We start from the raw sequence: 22,255 nt of genomic DNA, 5'->3' as shown, positions 1-22,255 counted from the left end.
CATTTTATATATGTGCCACATCTTCTTTATCCATTCATCTGTCGATGGACACTTAGGTTGCTTCCATGTCCTGGCTATTGTCAATAGTGCTGCAGTGAACATTGGGGTACATGTATCTTTTCAAATTATGGTGTTCACAGGGCATATGCCCAGTAGTGGGATTGCTGGGTCGTATGGTAGTTCTATTTTTAGTTTTTTAAGGAACCTCCATACTGTTGTCCATAGTGGCTGTATCAATTTACATTTCCACCAACAGTGCGAGAGGGTTCCCTTTTCTCCACACCCTCTACAGCATTTATTGTTTGTAGATTTTTTGAGGATGGCCTTCTGACTGGTGTGAGGTGATACTTCATTGTAGTTTTGATTTGCATGTACTTCTTAATCTCAATTTTAGTGGAAATTAAGCATACTTATTGTTGATCAAAAAGAAAAGCTCCATCTTTTACTGAGTCCTTTAATTTTTTTTATTAAAGTGTCCAAGGAATGGAAGACTAAAACTTAAATTCTGTAATAATTTTACATTCTTTTCAGAATTACACAACTTTCAAAAAATGTAAAAGCATTAAAATCTTAAGTCTTTAAGTTCTTAGATAGTTAGTACTCAAATACTTTTAAATAGGAAGTCTTAAGATAATTTGAAGTGAAAACATGAGAGTTATCACACTAAATCATATCCATCTTTCACCCAACCTAATGTTCTGTGTCTAGTTACATCCTCAAGAAATATGTAAGGAAACAGTCATGTCAATTAACACTATCAAATTCAATGGATAGAAACATGCCCTCAAACATCTTTTTACCCTTTTTTTAATCCTAACTTTTATAATCCCAACTCTTATTGAACCCTGTGTGGTTTTAGAATAATAACTTCCACAAACTTACTACTTATTAGGCAAAGTAGTACTTTTATTGTCCTTGATGTAACTCTTTCAGATGTCAAAGCATGCTCCTTAATTCTAGTAAATTAAAATTTGGTAAATAAGTTTATGTTTATCTCATCTATACTCTTCATGATCTATAGATTTTGATCATATATCCTTTAAGCATTTATTATTTTAACTAAAGAGTCCTAATATATTTGGGGAGCTACTGATTCCTTTGAGTTTTATGTACCTGTTGTTTGAATTGTCTCCAACTAAATTATGTTTTTTCGATTTGCAGTAACTAGTACTATGTATAATCTAGATGGGAAATTTTTTAAAATTCTAGTTAATCAAAGTTTTAAGGAAATTAGTGTTTTTACCATAATCACCAATATTAGTATCTTTAGTAAGAGTAGTATTAGTTTTATATAGGTTTATACTTTATAAATTTGCATTCTATAACTGGTTACAAATAAACATTGGTGAAATCACCTTTCTTCACTGTTTTGCTTTTTATTAATCTTATGATTAATCCTTTTGATAAATTCTGTGTGGAAGATTTTTACATATTTTATCAATGTTTATGTAAACATTGGCGTTCTAAAATAATTTAATTACTGCTAATATTTTTTTAGAGCTTAGAAACCAAAATATCAGAATGGAAATTGCAATTGAAGAAGAGTACGCATGAGGCTGTAATGATGAAAGAATCAAGTAGGCAAAAAGCTATAGCTCTAAAACAGGCATCTAAAATTTACAAACAAAGGATTAAACATTTTACCGGAAACACGGAAAACCTTACTTCCCAAATTAGAGAGCAGGTAAGTTATATACATTCTTCCTTAAAGAATTGTTTTATGTCCTTAGTTTATGTAGTTAACCTCATAATGCTTAATATAATAATTTTGTTAGAAAAACTTTACTCATACATTTTTGCTTTAGCCTTTATTTTGAAAGATTACATAAAATGACAGATTTGCTTATTGAATTATATCAGCATTTCCTTGGGGCTTTATTTAAAGGATATGTTAAGTCCCAAAGCATCTGTGGCCAATTAAGGGTAACACCACTTCAGTGCTAATAACATATTAACATTGAATTAAAGCACATTAACATAATATTAAAGGCTCCTAGAAGGCCTTCAGAAAAAATAAAGCAGTGTCAAGGAGGGTATTGAATTCAGAGTTTTCCACCACTTATTTAACCACAGAACTCTTGTTTTACCCACAAAGCAACTCTTGGAACTGGTTCTGAGGAATACCAGATTGGGAAATGCTGATTTATGTTATTAGACCGTATGACTTTATTCAGTAATTCTCTTCACTTAAACTCCGTAGTGCATTTAAAACCATTTGCTGACGTAAACCCACCATGTGAAAGTTATCTTTGGGTGTATTAACAAAGTTGAAAAATGGACTTAGTGTTTTGTTGTTTTTGATGAATTATATTTATTCAATTACCAGTTAATAAAATATTTACTCTTTTTAATGTCTCACTGGTATCCTACCTCTTAAGAACTTACACTATGGCTTGTAGAATTATCAGAGGCTTTTAGAAATGAAAACAGACTTGCATAAATGCTGTATAAACAAAACAATCTAATACTTTATAAGCTCAACTGTTAACATTTTAAAACTCTTAATATTTAAACTATGTTCAGAAGAATTTAATTAGATGAAAGAATTGAGCATTAAGTGCAAAATCTATAAGGCTGTAGGCCTAGTTGAATGCCTGAAAATATTCTTGAGTGGTAAAAACTGCGTCATTAACATTCTTGGGATTTTCCTGTTTAACTAGCACCATGTCACCCATGTCCCAGACCATAGTATAGGAAGACTTCTCCATTTGTTAACCTTGTGACTTTGGGTAAGCTACTTAACCTCTCTAAGCTTCAGTTTCCTTATTGATAAAATAGGGAATAATAATACTGCCTGTCTCATATGATTGTAAAGAGGAATAAAGGAGAAAATATATGTCAAAGCACAGTGCCTGGCCAGACTACATTTTTGCCATATTGGCCTCCTTTCTATTCCTCTAATACATGGAGTGTGTTTGTTTCATTGTTTTGTGCTGTTGCCTGTGGCTGTAATGTTCTTCTCAGGCTCAATAATAGCTGATTCTTTTAAAAATCATTCTGGTATCTTTTTACTTGACATCTCTTCAGAGGGGTCTTCCTTGACTACTCCTTTAGAAGTAGTCCCACAACAATTAGTTGCATCAATGTCTTAAATTTTCTTCTTAGCCCTTATTTTATAGGTAAAATTTCTAAATATCTTAATTTATATTCTAATATAATTGCCCAACTTACACTTTATAATGCATATTAATATTCATTTACATACAATATAAAAACAGAAAACTAGTCTTTTTTCAATATATTAAAAATATAAACAAAAAATGTCTTGCACATAATAGATGCTGAATAAATACTTGTTCAGTGAGTGCATAAATGATGGAAGGAAACACCCAATAAATGTTAACTGTTCATATCACTACTTCTGAGTCTTCTGATTAATAATTATTGGCACTGTTGTCATTCTAGTGAATTTGTTTTTCTGTAGACTGTAGAGAAGGGGTACAATGGCTACAGCTCTCTAGGTGGATTTGTAAAGAGTAGATTCATTTGACAGTTATTTATTGAGAATCTGCTTTATGCCAGGCACTGTTCAAGACCCTAGCAATGAACAAAACAGACAAAAATTTCTACCTCTGGTAGTTCACATTCAAAGTGGATAACCAACCACTACCACTCTTACTTTCTTGCTGACAGTACTAGTGTTTGAAAGCCAATGGGGTGACCTTACAAAACAGCTTGGCGTAGAACTACCATATGACCCAGCAATTTCATTCCTGGGTATTTATCCAAAAAAAACTGAAAACACTAATTCAAAAAGATATATGTACCCTAATGTTCATAGCAGCATTATTTATAATTACCAAGATATGGAAGCAACCTAAGTGTCCATCAACAGATGAATGGATAGAGAAGATGTGTGGTGTGTGTGTATATACACATACACATACACACACACACATACATACACACACACACACACACGGGTGACTGTTACTCAGCCATAAAAAAAATGAACTTTTGCCATTTGCAACAACATGGATAGACTTGGAGAGTATTATGCTACGTGAAATAAGTCAGACAGAGAAAGACAAATAAGAGTTCAGTAAATATAAAGGGAATTATCTTCAGTAATTATGAAACATTTTTTGAAAATAGTTCCATCAACATCCTTAATATGTTAAGTTGGAACTGCCACTATGTGCATATAAAGTAATAGTATTATCAAGTCATTATTAAAATTTACTTTAAAGTTTTCCTGTGTTCAGATTTGTACACTGAAATTTTCTGTAACAAAAGTTCCATACTTTATAGGATGAGTGTTTCCTTGTTTATAATGTATTTGTTTTTAGGACCCTGGACAAAACCAGTGTTATAAAATTACAAGATGAGTACTTTATGTATGTTTTAGGAAGCCAAGTTGTCTGAAACAGTTTCAGCTTCCAACGTCTGGAAAAGTCATTATGAGAAAATTGTAATAGAAAAAACTGAATTGGAAGTTCAGATCGAAACAATGAAAAAGTAAGAAAAAACATTTAGAGCCTTTTTACTGTTTTATAAGAAGTGTTTTCTGTTCTTTCCAACTTGAGTAGTTTGTATTTTGGTTCTTATGGATTACATGTGGTAAAGCTGTTTTCTATATGATTTGCTATTTTTGCTATTTATAATTTATAAACTTTTCTTAGTCTACTTTAAAAATACAATAAAAATGATTACCCATTAAATCTGCATTGGTGTTCACAAGTTATTGTTCCTTAAAGTGTCTTACATGCATAACAAAGAAAAATAAAAAATGCACATATTTTACAAATATATGTATTTACATATATTTATATATGTAGTATAATATATTTTTTTATATATAAGCAGATTTTTTAAAATGTTTTTAACAACAACATCAGCAACAACAGCAATTGTTAAAATTAATTTATTTTATTTTATTTTTTTGTTTGCACCGGGTCTTAGTTGTGGTGGGTGGGCCTCTTAGTTGCAGCATGCACGTGGGATCTAGTTCCCTGACCAGGGATCGACCCCAGGCCCCCTGCATTGGGAGCATGGAGTCTTAACCACTGCGCCACCAGGGAAGTAAAAATACTTATATTCTATGCTTTGTAATTTATTATTAAGCTAACAATAAATATATATTTGTTTTTGAATGTTTTACTTTCTGTATATTTTCTTCAGTTTTATCATTGAAAACTAGTGTATATGATTTGCTTCTAAAGATTATTTATTGCCTCACTTGATCCTTTTATTTAACCTTTTCCCTGAAATTGTGTGTATGTGTGTGCACATGTGTGAATGATAGAAAGATAGACCTACCTGTGGATCATAGCTTAGATGTTCTACTGACTAGCAAAGAGAATGTTGTGTAATTTTTCATTGGCATCATCAATGGATGATTATTTCTAATCCGTTACTCAGGTAGTAGTAGTAACCTTATATATAGATTACGGCTTCCTATTTTCTTTGCTCTATGAGTTCTATTAACTTTTGAAACTACCCTACAAAAATAATTTCAGAAACACACTGTTTGAATGAAAATTTCTGTGACTTTTATAAAGGCAAATTATTAATCTTTTGGAAGACCTGAAGAAAATGGAAGACCATGGAAAAAATTCATGTGAAGAAATTCTTAGAAAAGTTCACTCAGTTGAACATGAAAATGAAACTCTGAATCTTGAGAATACAAAACTAAAGGTACTATGTGTATGTGTGTATGTATATATGTATAATATAATGACAACTTAGTCTACTTAGTAGAAGTAACTTGAAATAACAGCAAGTTTAGAGTAGTGCTCTTGTATCATTTTTTCCTTTATGTTTCTCAGAGTTTTAGAATATCATTATAATAAGTAGCTTCTAAAACTATATATATCTGTATATACACATATATGCACACATACTCATATAGAGATATTTAGATGTTTATAGTTGTATATACAAATACATGTGAAGGTTGTTTTCAGCAGTACTAAGATTTATGAAGTTGAATAACTGTCTCTTTGTCTCAACCTAAAAAAGTTTATTTACTCTCCAATTTTAGCAGTTAGGTGAATCATCCAAAATTACATTAACTTTAATGCATAAGATTATTTCTAGGTGTCACGGTTATGATAGGATATAACCTCAGGCATGGTCCGTTTGAAACCAGAAAGTATGTTCTTGGCTGCTTCATAACCGGAAAGAATTTTCCAACTTAGTCAAATCCAAGGGATGATTGGTTTTTATGTGTACCCAGAGTAAAGATGGGGAAGAAGCTTTTATGCATTCTGAGGAAAAGGGTATTTGAGTTCCTAGCCATAGATACATGTAACCTGATGAGACTTGACTAAAGATGATGGCATCATTTTCAGTTCCTTAATACTCTTTTTGGAGAACAGTAAATAGAAGACAGAAAAGAATCTGTTTATGGAAAAGAAGGCCAGAATTGGCAGTTCAAAACCAGTATGGCATCAGAGAACCTAGCTACTTTTTAGCTCTCTACTCTGCCATTCAAATGGCTGATGTGGCTCCATCCATTATAGCCAAGATTCAAATAACAGGATGGAGGGAAACAAAAGAAGAATTCTCTCCCCATTTTTCCCCATCTCCTCCTCTTTAGAGAGACTTCCTGAAAGTTCCATACCAGTCAACTCTTCTTATTTAGGTGTATGGCCCCACCTAGTTACAGGGGAGACTAGAGAATGTAGCCTTCAAGTTATCCTGAACTCGAGCCAAATACGAATACTCCTTATTTCCTGCAACTTGTTTATGTTTTCCTCTATTCCTGTAGTTTTACTGTTCTTACAGTTTAGAATGCGTTCTTTCTCAGTATATAAACCCTACCTTTCCTTTAAAGTTCAGTTTAAATGCTGCTTCCTCCCAAAGTCTTCTCAATTAGGATGAATCTTTCCACATAAACTCCCATCTTTGTATGCACAGGATAATCAGGGGAGGTGTGACATATAGTTAGCTCTTATTCAATATTTATTGAATTAATTCTTTAAATATTTTATTCTAGAAGAGGAAGCAATTTTATTTATTATGTTTATTTTCTTAACTTCCTTGATATCCTTCAGAGAGGGGATTAGAAGGATATTTCATTAATTTTAAGTCTGGTTTTTAATTACATGGTAATGGAATTAATTTTAAATTACATATAAAAATCATTGAGTTAAAGTTTACATATTATATTTTATAAATAATTCAAAAACATGTATTTTTAACATATTCTCTGAATTTTGTTTAAGGAAAAACATCTAGGTATATTTGGCCTATGTTATGTACAATGTAAAATTGTCTAGATGTTGTATTTTGTTACTTTCAATTATTTTAGATTTTAGTTTCAAATGAAGGATATACTAGCTGATACTGTTTCAAGGGCCCCAGTGACCTCCTGTATTAAAAACAACAAAAGTTATTTAGAAGGTTACAAAGTTCTATTTGTTCATTATAGAAAGTTTGAAAAACAGAAAAGCACAAAAGGAAAAATTTTAAAATCACCTATAATCTTACAACTGAAAGATAAGTAAAGTTACTCTTTTAGCATATATATAATTTGGGGGATTTTGGACTATTTCCAGTTTTGTTTTGTTTTTTGCTATTATAATATAAATAAAAATGTGGATACTTTTAGTCTTTTTGCATATATATTTTCTTAGGATAAATTTCTGCAAGTGAACTTATATGGTCAAAAGGAAGACCCATTCTTAATGTTAGTTTTATATATTTCCAGATCACCCATCGTGAATGGGTCCCTATACTTTTTCCAGTACTAGGCAATTTTAAAACAAATCTCTCCAAATTTGATAAGTGATCTTATCTAGTTTTGGGGATTTAAATACCATCTATATCCTGGGGGCTCTCAAATTTATATCTCTAGCCTAGACCTTGCCCCTGAATTCCAGACATGTATTCTACTGCTTACTTGAAATCTCCACTTGAATATTTCATAGGTGTCTCAAAGTTATCATGTCCAAAATAGAGTTCCTATATTCCCCAATATGGTTCATCCTACAGTTTTCCTTGTCTCAGTTAACGGCAGTCATCCTTTCTGTTACTTGACTCCTTTCTCCCACACCTGCTTCCAGTTTGTCAGCAGATCTACCTCAAATATATCCAGAATTTGACCACTTCTCACCAGCATCACTGTCATCCTGGTTCAAGCCACCATCATGTCTCGTTGTTATAGTGACTTCCTACCTCTTCTCTTTGCTTCTGCCCTTGCCCCTGCGCCTGCAGTCAGCATTCAGTGTAGCAGTAAAGTAGTTCCTATAAAAATGTAAGTCAGACCATGTCACTGCTCTGCTCAAAACCCTTCAGTGATACCTTGATTAATAGAGTAAATATCTACAAGGCATTATAGTATCTGGCTTTCCATTACCTCTCTGACCTCATATCCTTCCACGCTTACCTTTGTTTTCTTGCTTTCTGCCACATTGGCCTTCTTGCTTTTTCCCCTAACTGGCCAGGCTTTCTCCCACCATTGCCTTTCTCTACAGGAATCCTCTTCTCTCAAAGAGCCATACTTACTTTTGGTGTTTACTCCAAAGTCCCTTTCTCAGGAGGCTTCCCTGGCCCATTCGCAACTTGTCCTTACTGTCTTGCTTTTGTGTATGATATATTTTACTTCTTGTTTTTTGTCTATATACCCCTTATTTGTGTCTGTCTATACGTGGAGTACATTAAGCTCACAATGGAAGGGATTTTTGCTTCTTATGTTCACTACTAGAAGACTATCCATTGCATAGAGCATTTTTTAATAACTAGTAAGTATATTTTTTCATGTATTTGATCATTTACATTTCTGCCTTCTGGAATTACCTACTCATTATCCTTTACATGTCTTTTTTCCTAATTATTATATTAGACCTCTCTCTGTATTAAGGGTATTAATCTTTTGTCATAATCTTTTACTTTTTTCACATTTTGTTAGGCTCTTTAGTTTTTTGAGGGGCTATGAAATTTTGGAGGTATATGTACATGTACATATGTATGTATATATATGCATGTGTGTGTTTGTATGTGTGTGTGTGTATATTATAACTTTTTTTTCCTTTTCGGCTTCTGTTGGGAGTCTCACATTTCTGCACATCTGACTGCCTGTGATCCAGATACAGACTGTCTTTTCAAGGATGTTTGTATAGTGAACATCCTTGGAAGATAACAATGTTTCCTTCTACGAAAAGGCATGCTTACTGTCTGTTATAAGAGATTTGGGTTCCCTAAACTCAGAGTTGCTTCTCTATACATCCCACCACATGTACAGGTGTCATCTGGCCCTCTTGGTGTTGCTCTTTGGGAAGTGGGGCTTTGGAAACGAACACAAATGCTAATATCTGGCTACTGCTATTGCTTTGAGTAATAAAGAAATTAAGACTCTGACCCAGGAGTTTTGTGTCTTCTGCTAGCATGCATGAAACTGTGCTAGGCTAACTGGTAAACTTGGAGGATAAAATCTCAGACTCTTACAGTTCATGATATCATCTTTTGATTTTATGCTTAGTTAGGTTTTTGCTATCCTAAAATCAAATCAAATTTTACCTGGATCTTCTGTGAAAAAATTTAAGCTTAACTTTTAAGTATTTAATACATTAAAATAAATATATAATTGTTTAATATAAAAATCATGTTTGCTGAAGGCAAATAGTTAAATCTGCTTTTTTCCTAATAAATAGTTGTCTTATTACCATTATATAGTGATCCATATTTTTCCCATTTATTCAAAAACCCAACCTTTGTCATACACTAAATATAATCTTAGTGTATTTTTCTTTTTCTATTCCATAGACCTCTATATTATTATGTTAGTATCTTAATAATTTTAGTTCTTTATACATTTTAATATCTAATAAGTACTGAGATTCTCTACTTAGTATCTTTTAAAATGTTTATTAGTCTCTTTATTTTTCCATATGAATTTTAAATTAATTTTATCATATTCCTCTTCCCCTTAACTGTTATACTTTTGGTTGTAATTACAGTAAAGTTTATTGATTTGGAAAAAACAGATATGTCAAGAGTATTGAGTCCTCCCTTCTAGGAACATGGTCTTTCTATTTTCCAAGTCTTTTTCATCAGTAAATTTTTAAAGTTTAAAAATAGGTCTTGAATAAGTCTTATTAAGGTTGCTCATAAATCTTACTAACTTCCTGAAATTCCTAATTTTAGATGGTAATTATATGCAATCAGAAATAATTATTTTATTAGCTTCGTTGATAAATGAGTTATGTTTTTTAATGCTATAGCACTGGAGTACAAATGAATTCTAATGATTTATAAAATCTATATATTCCTTAATAGACTACACTAGCTGCTTTGAAGGACGAGATTGCCTCTGTTGAAAATGAGCTCTTAGAATTGCAAGAGGTAGAAAAACAACAGAAAACCCTTATTGAAGTTTATAAAACTCAGGTGATCATTGCATTTATTTTAATGTTTGTTAAATTTGGTAGATAATTTAAAACACTGCATTTGTTTATGATCTAAAAAAGCAGAACTGAAGAAAGGTAGAGTTATTATTTGTGATAAAATATGATATATCCCAAATATTTCTTAAGGTCCCAAATACTTTTATAAAATGATGATTCTGCTGATTCCTGATTTAAATATCCTGTGTTTATATTGGTTATTCCTAAAAGTATATCTAAAATTAATTACATAGGTGTAATGTGAACCTATAATAGTCCTGTTAGTTAATTTTGGTTATATTTGTCATCTTGTATTTTTAATGGTATTGATTTAGAATAATGAATCCCTTCAAGGATCATTAAAGCACAATATTTCCTCTTTCCAAATAAGTAAAGTATAATTCAGATTTACTCACATGAAAGACCTGGAAAAGAACAGATGACAATATGTATGGAATAGAGAGTGTGTTAATTGGTAATTTATAGAAAAGCTTAAGTATTGGAAAGTTTAAGAAAAACTTCATTTGAAAGATGGGACTTATGTAGGTCCTTGAGTGATGGGTAACAAACTGTCAATAAAGAGCTTGATTTTCTTGGAAGAGAGTGTTTGAATTGAAGAATAATGAACTAAAGGTTAAAACTTAAGGAGGGGCATAATGTAGGTAAGTAGGAAGCGCTCCATCCCAATGGTTTAGATAGAAAATTGGAGTTGAGACATCCAGTTAGAATATTTCAGTAATCCCAGCTGGAGGTAAGAATGGAGGCTGTGATGGACTGTGCAATGTGTTATTGGGAATGTCATCTGGGTCTTCCAGCTGTTTGTTCTGGTTTAATCCCCCATCAAGAATATTGTAGATGAGTTACCATATTCTTGACTCTGGGCCTTGTATAAAGTGCTCAGATATTTTTTGAGCAGATTTTCATTCGGAGTGTGAAATAATTGGTTTGGGAGCTAGTTTGGACCAGAGACTGATTCTTTAAAGTGACATGGACCTGCAAATGAGGATCTCTCTCTAATATTCAGAGCTCAGGTGAAGATTCTAGAAGTATTGATGGGAAAAGACAGGTAAATCATAAAAGGATTGTGGATTAGAATACAGCACTGAGTGATTCCTGTATTTAAAGAAGGAATAACATTAGATAAACATACTGAGAGTATTAATAGGAAAATGATAATGGGTTTAAAATTGAAATTTTAAAATTGAAATTCAATTTTTTAGCTTTTTATTTCATACAGTGGTCCTAATAATAAAATAATGCATCTTACTCTAATAATATTTTTTATTTTCAGATACAGAAGTTGCAACAAGCAGCTGAAATGGTGGAAAGCAGATGTGAAAGTTTGCTACAAGAGAATAACCTAATAACAAAAAACAAAAATAAAAAATTAAAGAAGGTAAGTTTAACATTTTAAACAATAAAATAATGTTTTATGTATGTTTTGTACTTTATGAATTTTATATAAATTCTTTAATTTTGGTCATTTTCTTTAGTTTAGACCTAGAAATTATCTGTTCTCGATTTCTGTGGCAGTTTGTTTTCTAAGGACATGATGTTTCATCCAGGCTTGAAATGTTTGTTTGTGTGAATGTTTTTTTTTACTTTTTCCTAAATATTTGGAAAATAACATAAATGTTTAATTTTTCTGATACAAGATCAGACTTAAGAAGCAGAAAAAATGTTTATTTATCACTGAGCTTCATGCAAAGTTGAATACCTTTCATTTTTAATCTTACCTTTTTATTCTGGTAGTAAATCTTTTGTGTAAAAAAGCAAAGTAATTATTCTTTGCTAAATGCTTTTATGGAAGAAAAATAACATTAAAAAACCCAACATCATTTACTTTTTTTTTCATCCTACTGCAAAAGAATGAGGGGAAGTTCAGTGTTGGCAAGTTATGATGTTTTTGTGAATATTTTTAAGTTTTTAAATGAAACTGCATCCCTTTTTGGGTCTTTTCACGTTGTTTTGGTAAGGAAGCAGCAAAAGTTGTAGGACGCTGACTCCCCTGACTCCCGGCTGGGGACATCATGGGATGTTACTGGTCAGTTCCAACTGAGTGTAATAAGGTGACTGTCTCTGGGTTGTCCCCACATCTTGGAATTGAGAAGTCTGAGTGAGGCACCAATGTGAAGAAGAGGTCAGCCAGAGCAGATATTCTGCTGGTTAAAAGAGATAAAGGTAGCCTATTAAATGTGCAACTTACTACTTAGAATTATCAATACTTTTCACCTATTTTTAGCAGAGCAGAGAAGAAATCATTTCATACCTCTTGATCAGTTTTTCTCATGAGACATACCAATGCAAATGTCTCCTCTTTTGTAGGCAGCACTCTAAATAAATGTCTATTTAAAAAACCTTTTCAAAAGACCAATGGGGCAGGAGCCTGTGGTTTTCAAATACTGTGAAGTCACAATGTCTTCTTACTGATATTAAACCAGACAAGCCATTATTTTTTTTTTTTCTAATGAAATGCTTCCTTTTTCTTCCCTACTGTTTTAAATCTCCTGGTTTTCTCATGTGCTCTTAGATGTTTGGGGACCCAGAGGTAGGTTTTGTTCTTTTTATCTTTTGTGATCAAGAATGCCAGATGTTGCACAGCAGCTCTGTGTGTTCCCTGTCTCGGGGAAAGAGTCTAGCTCTTGTTTTCCCTCCCTATGAACATCCTAAGTGCCCTATGTCTTGTTATTTTTTCTTAATTAGCAGTACAAGCATTTTTTTAGGGCTGCTTCTTGTCACATCTCCACAAAAGTGCCACAGTGAAGAATTGCAGCAGCCAGAGATTAATATAGATACAGTTAGATTTGTTCTTAGTAACATAGTAACATTAGTGATCAAATTATAATCTACTGAGTACTGATGATATTAACTATTTTGAATTTATATACAGTAAACCCACTGATTTGGACTAAGGTGAGCACAGCAAGGCTGCTTTAATTGAAATATCTGAGTTACCAGATCGAATGACAAAAAGTCTAAAGTTACTTTAGACTGATGGCTGGACAGCAGAAAACTACCATACCAGCTTTCTTAGTAATATCTATACTTGAATATAAATGACAGGATTCAAAAAAGTTTACTTTCCTAAGTAATTTAAACAGTCTCCCTGCAAGCTAATATTACCATATTCGTTTATTCAGCAAACTTTTTGGAAACTAATTGAAGTCCAGCCCACTTTTGAGTTATATATTCTTATTTAGCAGAGTCTAACTTAAAGTTTATTCTTATTTATTTGGTTAAATCTTTTTAAAAAAACTATTATACCTAAAACATTTACTATATTACAAGCATATCTAGTATTTAAGATAGTAAAAACATTAATGCTGAATGTGTGATCTTGCACTTATTTCCCTAATGCTACAACTCAGGTGAGAGGCCAGATGGAGTCTCATCTGAAGGAGTTAGAGCACGACCGCGATTCCTTGACGGCAGCAGAACAGAGGCTTCACGAGTGTCAGGAGAGTCTGCAGCACCACAAGGGGAAATGTGCAGACCAAGCACACGTCATTAGGGAGCTTCAGGGCCAGGTGTCCAACCATCATTTTGATTTTTGCTAGATGTGTTAAATGCTTTGGAATAATTTCACCAGTTGAGGGCACTCATGTCAGAGGGTGATTATTTTACTCTCATCTAAGTAAGTTGATAAAAGGTCAGTTTCATGCAAATACTATATTATTTTCAAGCTATTTTTTAAAAAATTGGTAATTAAAATTGCTGATTTAGTTTATTCATACAAATCTGTATTTAGACATTTGAGGACATAGTAATAGCATGAGCGAAGGAACAAAGCTATGTTTACATGTATATTTTTTAATGTTAGGATAAGGTAAATTATTGTAATTTACCTTACAAAAATTAGCATTTATTTCAATTAGAATTATGTACCAAGTTTATTTGTATTATTCTCAATTATTTTTTTCAACATATACTTTTCTTACTCCATCAGAAGAGAGATCGTGGGTGCCATACAGCCATCTCCTAACTCAATGCCTAACACATAGTAAACACTTAATAAATATTTTTTAATTATTATTATTATTATTATTATTATTATTATTATTATTATTATTATTATTTTTGCAGTACGTGGGCCTCTCACTGTTGTGGCCTCTCCCGTTGCGGAGCACAGGCTCTGGACGCGCAGGCTCAGCGGCCATGGCTTACGGGCCCAGCCGCTCCGCGGCATGTGGGATCTTCCTGGACCAGGGCACGAACCTGCGTTCCCTGCATCGGCAGGCAGACTCTCAACCACTGCACCACCAGGGAAGCCCTAATTAATTATTTTTCAAAGAAGCATGTCCAAAGGTGGTGGCAAGTCTTTTTCTTTATTTGCAGAATAATTTTAGGAAGGATTCCCTGTCTATCTTTCAAATGTAATCTGGATTTAATATTGAAATGCATCATCTTTTTAAAAACAGGCAAACAAAACTTTGCTGAGTTTAAGTTCCTGAAAAGAGATCTTTCTAGGAAAATGTCAAATCACATAGATAACCTAAATTACTAATTGAAATTGTGAGAAAAATTCTATTTTTTTTTCAAAACGTCATATGCTAACACATATATATGGAATTTAAGAAAAAAAAATGTCATGAAGAGCCTAGGGGTAAGACAGGAATAAAGATACAGACCTACTAGAGAATGGACTTGAGGATATGGGGAGGGGGAAGGGTAAGCTGTGACAAAGTGAGAGAGTAGCATGGACATATATACACTACCAAACGTAAAATAGATAGCTAGTGGGAAGGAGCTGCATAGCACAGGAAGATCAGCTCGGTGGTTTGTGACCACCTAGAGGGGTGGGATAGGGAGGGTGGGAGGGAGGGGACACAAGAGGGAAGAGATATGGGACCGTATGTATATGTATAACTGATTCACTTTGTTATAAAGCAGAAACTAACACACCATTGTAAAGCAATTATACTCCAATAAAGATGTAAAAATAAATAAATAATAATAATAATAAAATAAATAAAATAAATTGCATAGGAGATTTAAAAAAAAACTATTTAAATATAGCTTTTGAAGCAATGGGAAGAATATTCTGTCTCGGCATAGGCAGGTGTGTCTTTGGTTGATTTGCTTATCTATTTTATTTTGCTTCTCACAAATATGGTTTGTACTCAGAGTTACAACTTCACAGATATTCAATTGTCAATCACTATCTGTAAGAGAAACAGAAAACTGTAAGAGTAACCCTAAGTATCCAACAATAGGAGATTGCTGTTTAAAATCTTCACATTTACTTAATAAATGTTCTTTTTCAATAAAACGTTACTCAGAATGTTTTAATTGCCATCTTTCAGTAAAATTTTTCATAGATTTTCTGTGAAGCAGCATAGTTTTTAAAAAATTAACCAGAAATTTAAGAACTTGTGTTTTAACAATATAATATTTCTTGGTGTCTCTCTGTATAGGAGTAATAATATTTATACCTTCTTCTTTTTTATAATTGTTCTAATAATAAACTATATAGATTTCTTTGGAAGTTGATTATAAAGAAAATAACCAAGAAAACTTTTTTCTCCTTTAGTTTGATGAAAATCATGATCTTCTGACAAAGCTTTCTCTGGAAGAGGAAAATTATCTTATTCAGCTGAAATGTGAAAACCTTAAACAGTAAGTATTAAATTGACTTAAAATTGGTGTTACCTTTTTTTCTACACACTATAATTTTAAAATATATGTCTTCTGTAAAAAGAAAATTAGAACAGATGGATGCAGAAAATAAAGAGCTTGAAAAGAAGCTGGCAAACCAAGAAGGATGTCTTAAGCATACCAATCTTAAGTTTAAAGAGAAATCTGCAGAATATAGAGCATTGGCCAGACAGCTGGAAGCTGCTTTAGAAGAAGGAAGACAAAAGGTACAGATGGCCTTTATTCAGAAACTTTTAAATTAGTTTACCAAAGAGTCATCTTTTGAAACAGACAATATCTCATCTTGCCAAACCTACAGTTATTGTTTTTATCCTGATGACAGGGTGAAGGGAGCAATTACATTTTTGTTTTTTACTTGCTTTTCCCTTTTGGAGCTAAACAGATAGATTACTGGTCCAGAGTTACTTCACTAAATAAATGATGATGTGGCAGGGTAAAGGGCAGAGATGGAAAACACTTTAAAGTAGTCCCCCCTCTTTTTTTTTTAAATGAAACCACAACAAATATGCAAATTATTGAACCTTTTGGTTTTGATCAGGATTCAGTGAGCTATAAAGCTCAACTCCCTTTTCTTTTGGCAAATGTTGTTATATAAATAAATACAGACAAGAATTAATTTCCGGTTAAATCCATCTGGATAGCATTTAATAAATATCTCACTGTCTGTCAAGCATTCTGCTAGTGCTTATGATGCAAAGATGAATAAGACCTGGCCTCAGCTCTCAGGACACTCACAGTCCAGTAGGGAGATAACATGTGAACAAACAAATGTCATCCAGCAAGTAGGTGCTACAATGCAGGGAAGATACAAGGTACACCGAGGGCGTGTGGTTAGTTCATTCTGGAGAAGAGGGGAAAATGATTCAGGAAGATCTCAAAGAAGAGGTAAATTTATCAAGTGATTTGAAAATGTAATCTTGAAAGACACGAGGTGGGCTTTGGAATCCACAAGAAGTAGATTTGAATTCTGCTTCTGACACATTATACCCTGACCCAGGGCAAGCTACTTTCTAAACTTTAGTTTTTTAATTGATAAAATGGGGATAATGAATTTCCTCATAGGATTGAATGACGCCAAAAGGAGATTGTCTATACCCTGATAACTCTCAGAAGTGTATCTCCATCCCAGACTTTTCTCTATCCTGACATCTAAATTCATATATTCTGCTACTTATTTGACATCTCCACTTAACATAGGCATCTCAAACTTAACATGTCCAGCACCAAATTTTGAATCTATCTCTCTAGACTCTCTTCCACCCATGGTCTTTCCCAAGCCTGTTAAAGGCAGTTCCACAAGGGTGAGATAACATCTGATATCCTTGAAATGTGGCTCTTAAATCGTGCGTGTCATATAGATACATTTTGATTTTTTTTTTAACTCCAGGAAAGCAATTTAAATTGACTTTGAAAGACACATCATTGAATGAAAGCTAAGTAGTAAAATGTACTGCCAATGATAGAAGTGTAATCCAGATTTCTCAGTCCCAACCTTTGGGAGGAAAATAAGAAGTGACTTTATCCTGGGTTCAGACTAAATGGACTTTGGAAATGCTAGATGCTCTCAGATTCCTTCTCACAAGAGTTCAGTCCCCAGAGATGTGTCTGCTCTCTCCTTTCTTTCCTGCTACAATGGAATATGGGGTTGTCTTTAGTTCCTGCCATATGAGGAGTGCCATCACTGCACTGTCACCATTGTCTACACTGCTGGACGTTGTAAAGGACACAGATACTTGTCCTGAGGGCCCTTTCTCCCACAGCTTCAAATCCTGCTATCCTCTCAATCGCCCTTGGAATTTGTGCACAAGAAATCTTTGTAAATAACTATAATAACTTAGAACTTAGTCCATGGGAGTGATATTAGAGGACAATCCTTCCTACTAGCTCCTTGCTCCTGAACTAGTCCCTGCGTCCACTGTCATTCTTATGGATCCAACCCAGTATTCCTGCAAATAGGCTCCCAAGTATCTGAATCCTTGGATGAATGTAGCTAAGCTAGACTTTCTGCTAAAATAAGCCATCAGAGAAATATGAAAACTCAAATTCAGAACATTTTGGAAGTGAATGAATGAAAAACCAATCTCGTGTGTGTGTGTGTGTGTGTGTGTGTGTGTGTGTGGTGTAAATATCACCTACCCTGCTCCCAATTCTGTCCATCCAAGTCTATAATCAGTGTTGGTTGTGGACTTTATATGTCCCACCACCACTCCAGACACCATGGTAAATATAAATACTATAAAACATGGCAATTGGTCTCAGCAGGTTATAGAAATATAGTATTGGGGAAAACCTACCAACGTCACAGAGCAGTGCAAATACGTATACCTCTTCCACTTCAAGCTAATTTTTCAGGTACTTACACAGCGAAGGGGAGAATACATGCTTACACTATGCGTTTCTCAAGATAGAACATCTTTAAACACTTTCTAATTAAATTGTCTAATATCCAAATAATACCTATTTGGAAAGAAGAGATACAGTATAACTATGTCAAGGCTTTAAATCATATCTTAAAGAAAGCACATTTAGTTTTTTTATTCTTTTAATTAAAATTACAGGTTTCTGAAGAAATAGAGAAAACGTCATCTAGAGAAAGGGCTTTACAAGTTAAAATATTAGATCTGGAAACTGAGCTTAGAAAGAAAAATGAAGAACAAAACCAACTTGTTTGCAAAATGAACAGTGTAAGTATTAGTATGGCTTAATATATTTTCATTAAAAATAAGTTAGCATTTAACATTCTTACCATGGAGTTTAGTTATAAACAATTAAAATACAAAGTGAGGGGAATCAAGGCTATTGCTTTACTGATAGTATTAAAAATAACAAATAATATAAATCATAAAAAATTAAAATGTCAGCATTTGGGCAAAGAATTATTATCCTGCATCCTTGGTAGCATCTATTACATTTCCCCCGAAGTCTCATCAGGCCCTTTCCCTGCATATTACTTTTACATGACAAATGCTTAATGAAAGTTACAGATATCATTGACTTATTTTCTTTCTAATATGAATTTTTCAGTTTTTAAGATAAACACTATTATTATGAGTTAGATTTTGATATGTCTTAAATAATGCATATTATATTTTAGAAAGTTATAAGTTGGTGTTAAGTAAACATTTTATATCTGCATGTGAAGTGGATGCTTTGGTCCACTCAGCCATGAGATGAGAATACCAAATTGGCTGTGTTTAATTAGTCTTCTAATGTTTTTTCCTAACTATTCATGAAACAGTCAGATGACATAAACTGTGAAAGCTGGCACTAGTTGTGACTGAATTACTTGAAAACTATCTACTTAACAGTGACACAGGAAATAATACTTTATTTTTTCCAGGAGCCAGACTCCATGAAAACTATTTTTTCATTCCCAAGCATCTAAATCATTGAAAACCTGAAAGGTTCAAACGTTAAATGAGTTTTGACGTGCAATATTTTAATTTTATTGCCATCAAAAGTTCCTTGGCAATAATCAGAACAAAACATTTCTCATCTTTAATTTAGCACAGGCCTTCCCTTTATTTCAAAACTCTTTTTTATAACTCACTGTCAGACTTTCTGTTGTAAAATATGTGTGATATTCTTTGTGTAATTGAAACTTCTGAAAAAATAAAATAAGTATATTAAGATGAGGTGTGTTTGCTATAATATTCCCAGTACTTGGGAATATTAAAGCTGCTAAAATAGGTAGATTTAAGATCTGATGTTTTGTTAAACCTGATCATTTTTACAGTAGTAAAAAACTAGAATTCTAACCATAGATTTAGACATTGCTGAAAAATGGGTTTATGAGTTTTTTCCCTTCCAGGGGCAGTTTAGTTGGCAATTCAGTATTCGTTTTGTATACAAGCCTTAGCTCCATCTGAACTGTAAGCACCCTGAGAGGCTGTCTCATAGTTAATTGTATGCTGGTGTCTTCTAGGGTGCCCTGCCCACAGTGGCAGGCCTCTACAGATTTTTCTGCCCAGGTGCTCCGGGGGAGGGCGGAGTGCTTGCACAGACCCAAGGGTGACCCTCAGCAGCTTACCTCAGATCAAGAAGCCTGAAATGTCTTTGGAGTCTTATATATTATACTAAAATCCATGTACATTTTGCATTCTACCTTACAATATGTGTGTTTGTATTAATATTTTTCCCTCCCAAGTTGTTGAGTAAAATCGATGTTCCTCAAAGATTCACTATATTCATTCTGTGACTTTGTGTAGCTCAGCCTAGCAAGTTGTTTCATACCACCCACCACACTTCCCCTGGGGGCATCGCTCAGTTTCAGAAGGTATCAGGTGTCACTGAACACCTGATAGGAAGGATATAAAAGATTTTTCTTCTCAAGGTGCCTACATTTTAGTTGGAAGCTAGATGATACTTGCAGCCTGTCTATCTAAAGTATTTTCAGCGAACAGATCTCTTGGGAATTTATATGCAGCTGAATATTTTTAAAATACAATACATTTAAAATTTTTTCCTCAAAGAATACCTATGATATTGAGTTCATTTTATTTTTTAAAAGATTCTAAAAATAAAATATTCATATTATCAAAACTAGAATTCTATCAGTTTTTAAGATAGCAAAAGTCATTCTTTTAGGCAAAGAAAATGGCAAAAACTAGTATTAAAATATGTCATGTTAAATGTAATAGAAATTAATTGTGACAGTTTTAAGTAAAATCCATTTGAGTTAATCATGTTACATATGTAATAATTAGGGGCTAAGTGAAGGTGTATTACAACAAACTCACAGTAGAGATCAACCATGTATGTGCTTTATTCTAGATTTTAAAGAAAAGTGAGCTCTAAGTTAATTATCAACACATCAGATGTTAGGATTCTTTCTTTAAAAAAATTTAAAACCATGTATTCAATTATTGTGTATATAATTTTTTTTTTTTTTTTTGCGGTATGTGGGCCTCTCACTGTTGTGGCCTCTCCCGCTGCGAGGCACAGGCTCAGCGGCCATGGCTCACGGGCCCAGCCGCTCCACAGCATGTGGGATTTTCCCATACCGGGGCATGAACCTGAGTCCCCTGCATCGGCAGGCGGGACTCTCAACCACTGTGCCACCAGGGAAGCCCTGTGTATATAAATTTTATATTATGACTATCCTTTGATATGAATGTCATTATTAATTATCTTTATTTCTTTTTTTATTTAGAAAGCACAACATCAGGAAGTATGTTTGAAAGAAATACAACATAGTCTTGAAAAGTCGGAGAATCAAAATGAGAGTATTAAGAATTATTTACAGTTTCTTAAAACTTCTTATGTAACAATGTTTGGATAAATTGTTGGATTTATTTTCTATAAGCAATAGGTTTTTACTATGAGTCTAAAAAGTAATTAGATAAAAATTAAATATACTATCTGTTGCTATATTTTATGATTTATGGGTGGTACTATTAGGGTTTTTATGTAAAGATTTTTGAAACATAATTTATTATCCAATTGAAACTTTAAAACAAGATACATGTTAGTATTCCTTTTTTGCTGGATAATCTTCACTTAGCTCTGGATTAATATCTATTTAATTTATTTTGGTTTTTGGAATATTTTACACACAGAAAAGAAGCCAGAATCATTCTTTGTGACTGTAGCAACCATTCAAGTGAATTTGTAATAAACCTAGGCCAATTATGAGCCAAATACATGATTTTAAATAATGTATATAATTGTTTTACATAATGGTGCTGTATATTTATATATTAATATAATAAAGGAAAATATTCTGGATATTATTTTTAATAGTGATATAATTGCTTACTTTCTAAAGATACCAAAGGTCTCAGTGTACTTAATATTGTTTCAAATATGCTGAGATGCCATTATAATTTCTGTGAGGTTTTAAATATAGAATTTTAAGTCATGGCTACTAAATGCCAACTGACGGTAACAGGTGAAAATATGTTGGCATGCATTATTTCTTTATAAAGAATAGGCATTTAGGCTTTCCTATAAATTCATAGTCTCTTTTGTTCTTCATCTTATGTTAGTGATTGTCTGATATTATTAGTGTAGACATTCTGAAACCCCTGAGTTAAGTGAAAGATTAAAGGGGAATAACTTGTCCCACCCCTACCCATGGCCAACTCACATGGGATGATCAAAATAAACACTCTTAATCCCAGGAAGCTTTAGAATAAGGTGTTTGTTATTGGGATGACGTAGAAGAGCTACCAAGAACATGTTCTCTGTAACCTCCTACCCTATGTGTCAAGGCAGGATACTCTAAAAGGGGATGGATGTAATTGACAAAGGATCAAGTAGTAGTGACTCCT

The 22,255-nt window shown here is 33.1% G+C and overlaps 1 protein-coding gene across 9 annotated transcripts in view; it reads left to right on the top strand.

Annotated features, from left to right (window-relative positions):
• ODF2L (outer dense fiber of sperm tails 2 like) overlaps positions 1-21,715 on the top strand; it is a 56,215-nt gene extending 34,500 nt beyond the window's left edge. For all 9 annotated transcript variants that reach the window (XM_082616431.1, XM_082616432.1, XM_082616433.1 and 6 more), the window contains 10 exons: positions 1,499-1,684; positions 4,349-4,458; positions 5,502-5,637; positions 10,222-10,332; positions 11,620-11,724; positions 13,697-13,855; positions 15,859-15,944; positions 16,027-16,189; positions 18,542-18,667; positions 21,136-21,715. In XM_082616431.1, coding sequence (XP_082472557.1) covers positions 1,499-1,684; positions 4,349-4,458; positions 5,502-5,637; positions 10,222-10,332; positions 11,620-11,724; positions 13,697-13,855; positions 15,859-15,944; positions 16,027-16,189; positions 18,542-18,667; positions 21,136-21,264 — 1,311 coding nt within the window. In that variant the 3' untranslated portion in view covers positions 21,265-21,715. The remainder of the gene's footprint in view (positions 1-1,498; positions 1,685-4,348; positions 4,459-5,501; positions 5,638-10,221; positions 10,333-11,619; positions 11,725-13,696; positions 13,856-15,858; positions 15,945-16,026; positions 16,190-18,541; positions 18,668-21,135) is intronic.
• Positions 21,716-22,255: the final 540 nt, after the last annotated feature.

The sequence above is a fragment of the Mesoplodon mirus genome (genome assembly GCF_964341445.2).
Source record: "Mesoplodon mirus genome assembly, chromosome: 3".
NCBI classification, from domain to species: domain Eukaryota; kingdom Metazoa; phylum Chordata; class Mammalia; order Artiodactyla; family Ziphiidae; genus Mesoplodon; species Mesoplodon mirus.
This window is presented reverse-complemented; position numbering and strand designations above follow the sequence as displayed.